The sequence below is a fragment of the Sorghum bicolor genome, chromosome 5 (genome assembly GCF_000003195.3).
Source record: "Sorghum bicolor cultivar BTx623 chromosome 5, Sorghum_bicolor_NCBIv3, whole genome shotgun sequence".
Lineage (NCBI taxonomy): Eukaryota > Viridiplantae > Streptophyta > Magnoliopsida > Poales > Poaceae > Sorghum > Sorghum bicolor.
In genome coordinates, this window is record NC_012874.2 from 13,011,683 (window position 1) to 13,016,678 (window position 4,996).

Genomic DNA, 4,996 nt, shown 5'->3' on the forward strand with positions numbered 1-4,996 from the left:
TCATACCTTTTTATATCTTAATTCTCGTATAGATATAGTTTTTTTTATCAAAGAAATTGTTTTCCCATCTCTCTTCTTTGTTCTTTTCAATGCTAGATTATATTTTATTTAACGTAGAAATCACCCTAATTTTTGGGCTGGACTGGAAGTGCCCTTATCAACGATACAGAACGAAGAAGCTGGGCCGGGCCCCGTTGATCATCTTCATTGTATGGACTCGTTTCCCTTTTCTGAAAACTCATAATTTTCTCCATTTCTGGCTTCAGTTGCTTGCAAGGAGCGAACGGAGGCCAAGAATGAGGGGGATCCTCCTCGGGCGCCGGCGGCAGCCGCCGCCGCTGCCCCTCTTCCCCGGCGCCAAGCGCTCATCAGCACCCGCGAGCCTCCTTTTCGCCCGCCTCTGGCGCATCCTCCCGTCCAGCCCCATCCTCCGGCTCCTCCTCCTCCTCGCACTCCTCTCCCTCGTCCCGCCGGCCTTCTTCCACCTCCGTCTCCGCCGTTTCCACCGCGTGCGCCCCGCAGCCGCCTAGATTCGAGATCTTTAATAAGGAGCCTTTTACGCTCCGAGATTTCACTTATATTCGATTTAATCGGTTTCTTCTCTGACACGTTTGTTAATCCTTTTTGGTTGCTGGATTCCAGATGCGCGAGAGGAAGTGCGGGTGGATCGCGAGCCCACCCATGGTGTGCGCGCACGGCGGTGACTCCACCAACGCCTTCCCCAACTCGGTCGGTGTGGGAGACTGATACGGTCTCAGTGAATTCGAATTTGTTCTATAACAAGAGTTATTTTTTTTTCTTCTCTCGATTCTGTTCGGGATGAGGTAAATGTGTTGATGAGGTGTTGGTTTTGTCGGGATCTCATGAGTCAGATGGACGCATTTCGGATGGCTCTGGATGCACGGGTCGACTGTGTGGAGGTGGATGTTTCAAGGTCCTCTGACGGTGTGCTCTTTGCTCTGCATGATAGGTAATTGAACTGCCACTTTGCTGGTGTATCACAAACACTTTGCTTTTGTAGAACGTGAACAGGCACCTAAATGGAACATCTGGCAAAATTCCCAAGATCACTATCTATCATATGTGACTCTTTACCCACTGCAATTGCTATTTAGCTGATTATTAGTTGGATGACACAACCATTTTTCCCAACACCCATTTACATAGTTTGGCTATTTATTGATATATGCTGTCATTGTTTATTAAATTGGCAAACTATTAAGTTTGGTTTTATAATTATGAGAACACAGTTTTATCTGCCAATTACTGTCTTCAATACTAGTCTGCATCATGAATGATGCACACTTCAGTTTTTGTAAGGGGTTGCAGGAAGCATGTCATTACAGTCTTATTTAGTGTTCTTAGTTCTTATTACCTATAAGGCTATAACCGTGGAGTGCATGGCTATGAGATGGTTTGGAATCATCTTTGTGGAATGCATGGATTTTTAAAATATTTTGGTTTAGTACGATCAAGACATCAATTAGCACCAACCACCAAAATGCTACTGAAAATGCAATCAAATTTGTGACAGCACATTTCTTAGGAAAAATCAGCCAGTGCTTACTTTTCTTTCAAACAAACATACCTGGACTTAATTCACAATTGACACAGGCAGGGATCTACAAAAGATGTCTGGTAATTCTACAGCAAAAGTTGGCCACTGGACCACAGATGAGGTGATTCATTTACAGTTTCAATCTTGTTATCACTTGCTAAACTTACTGCATTTGGGCCGTTCTCTTCCTTTCTGTAACTCCTTTTCTCTTCATTCTTTTTTAATAAGATTCACAGTAGGGGCCTTCCCTACTGTGTTTCCCCTAAAAACATTGTAATTGACTAATTGAAGTTGGTGCACATGGTTTGAGATACCAGTAGTTGTTTTGTTGCTGTTATAGCTTCCTGCGTCATTTCATGATCATTTACTGATTCTGGAGCTGTGATGCTAATGCATTGTTCTTTTAGTTTTTTGTAGATAAAAGCGCTAAGTGCAAGGTTTCAGTTGTCAAAAAGAGTCCAAAATGAGGAAGTTCTCAAGGCAGAAGATGCTGTGGTGGTAAGCATTAACCCAACCAATTTAAGCTGTAGGAAATTTGATAGTTCTGATGGATAGTGTATGTAATCACTTAAGCTTTAACTGACTTGTGTAGACCAGTGAAAAGGTTTGCCATAAACATCTTATGCTTTTGTTGGATAGTTCTGTAAATTTTATTGTTTGTATGCCTGAACTTGTTCCCCTCTTGCAGATGATATCACAATCAGTTAGGCAGGTCGTTGTTGATGTGAAAGTTGGACCCCCTTCATTTGAGAAAGGTTTAGCTGAGGATGTATTGTCTCTTGTAAGTTCTGTGTATCTCCTTTCTTGTTTTGCCTAATGAGTAATGATGTGCTTTAAATAGAATGCGTTCTTTTATTTACCGTTCTTGTACCTCTTGGCTCTTCACATGTACCTACCATATCTATAACATATCATCAAATTCTAGATCTTAATTGAAATTACTGTGTGCTATATATGTACAGATCGTTCATTAAAGCGTCTATGGACAAATGCTCTGACAGTACCTAGTGAAATTGTTAATTGTTTATTTTTACTTGATCCCATTTTGCTTAAGTGAATGCACCCATGGCAAAGCTTCCTGTGGTCCTATCCAGTAGATATCTAGCTAAACTCCCCTAAATTTGTATTTATTTATCTCTTTCTGTGATTTCTCTTGTCTTTATCTGTAAACTGGAATGTTGCAATTTTGCAGCATTTTTTTTTTTGAAAACTTATCATGATTTAATGTCATCTTTTGTTGTTTGCAGCTCAGGAGAACAAATTGCAAGAATTGTCTTGTCTGGGCAAAAAGTGATGACCTAGGAAGAGATATAATTAAGTTGTCTAAAGATGTTATTGTATGTTGTTCTCTCTGTTTCATTTCTTTATTTGAATGATCCATTTGTTATCTGTGCCTACGACCACTTCTACTGCACAATTTAACAGGCGCCTCATCTGTTATAGGTTGGCTATATTGTTATGGTGGATAAATCTACCAATAGAAGAACTGAGTTAGTGAGGATTGAAGGGGCTAAAGTTGCTGGCGTATATCATCCTTTGATCCATGAGAAGGTCATGAAGGTCATGCGCAGGTACATGCATGTGATAACCTATATGAGCTCCTTTTGTTATGTCCTATTTGCAATTTGCACTACTTCATGTGAGCTTAAAATTGCTGAATTTGGAAACAGACATGACAGGAGAGTTTTTGCATGGACTGTTGATGATAGTAGCTCCATGAAGAAGATGCTGTTTGAGCATGTTGATGCCATTGTGACCAGCAACCCTTCTCTCTTGCAGCAGCTTATGCACGAGACAAGAACTGAGTGCATGGAAGATGGTTTTGCCTTACCATAGGAATTTGTAGCTGTCACAACATAAGGGTTTTTGGCTTACCAATTAATTAGTTGAGTTTGAGGAATTCATCATAGATAATTAGTTTAGTTTTTGGCACATTCCTCACTTCGGTCATATAATTGAAATAGACTAAGAAAATATGGTTAGCTTGTCATGAAATATGTTGTTTCCTTTTACAGCTTGATTAGACCAGGTCATTGAGAAGATTGTGACAATAATATCATTGATTAACGGAATCATGCTTTAGCCATTGATATTCATGTTATGGCGATGGATATTTGGATAGATAACTACTTTGGGATAACTAGGCCTTATGCTTTGCCAAGAGCTTGAGAGATTGAGGGAGACTAGAACTGTTTCTTCATAATTCATTGCTTGCTTTCCATTATGTCCCATGGGCTGAATATAAAAGGTACATAGAACTAACACCTCTTGTGCCTAGACAATGTACTATTGCTATAGACAAATAACTAAGAGAGACACTAATTAACACTAATGGGTTTAAGGCCCAACTAGACACTAATTAACACTAATGGGCTTAAGGCCCAACTAGGACACTTGCGCCCTACGGCGCCCCTCTTTATGCCCATGACATCTCCCCTGCCTTTGGAGACCCAGCTCATCCTCGAGCTGGAGAGCTGAAGCGAAATAGGGTTAAGCCTTTTACATCTCGGCTTCCCCTTTTTATTGAAGACTAAAATATAAGGATATCCACCTGGATCCCATGGAAAAAGCGCCTCTGCTGGCTTCATGTAGGGTTTAGGGTGGAGTGTGAAGCAGCTGGCTCTTATGCTAAAAGTGTCTAGCACCACGACAGGCACAAGGATGAATGAGATAGCCTTTGATGTTTGATGCTGGATGCTGATGCGAGGTCGCTGCACTGGAAACGCCCATACTTGGACCCCCACTGCAATTGGAGCGGCAGGCCGTATCGGCGAGTCCGAGTGTATGAACACGTACGACAACGTCGAGCTGAGGAGCATGCGTATCTGCCGCACCATGCGACGGACAAGCATTCCTCGCACTGCTGCCTGGAGGCGTACCGTTGCTTGCTCCTTCGATACTTTTGTGGCACGAAGAGCCTGCGCTCGGCGACGTGCCAGGAGTCCCCGTGCTGCTGCCTGGAGGCGTACAGCTGCCCGGCGTTCACAGTCCTCCTTCTCGAGACGCACCCGGAGGTGATCCAGCTGTGCGGTCATCTCCGCAAGGCTGCGTAGACAGTTGTCGACACCAAGGGACAGCCGGTGGAGCGGATTGGGGCGCGGAGTTAGTTTGAAGCGCCGCTGCAGGAGCTCGGTGAAGCGACGCCATGTCGGGGTGCCCTCCTCCTGGACTTGGAGGAACCACGTACGAGCGCCATCGTCCAGATGATAGGAAGCCATCCATACCTTTTCTTCCTCCATGATGCGCTCTCGACGAAAGTATGTGTCGCAGCTGTTGATGAAGATGAGGGGGTCGGAATTACCGTCGTAACGCTGAAAACCCAGCTTCTGGAACCGCGGCGGACGATTGTTGTGGTGTTCCCCGACAGCCGAGCTGTTGCTGGACGCCGAGCACTCAGCGGACAGGGCCTTGATGGCGGCGGCGTTGGCCCTCATGGCG

At 43.8% G+C, this 4,996-nt stretch overlaps 1 protein-coding gene across 1 annotated transcript; it reads left to right on the forward strand.

The window, feature by feature from the left end:
• Window positions 220-3,648, forward strand: LOC8071553 (glycerophosphodiester phosphodiesterase GDPD4). The gene is made up of 9 exons (XM_021460861.1): window positions 220-509; window positions 643-729; window positions 873-970; window positions 1,619-1,679; window positions 1,976-2,056; window positions 2,247-2,339; window positions 2,806-2,895; window positions 3,002-3,129; window positions 3,229-3,648. The coding sequence occupies exons 1-9, from the start codon at window positions 297-299 to the stop codon at window positions 3,392-3,394; spliced, it is 1,017 nt and encodes a 338-aa protein (XP_021316536.1). The 5' UTR covers window positions 220-296; the 3' UTR covers window positions 3,395-3,648.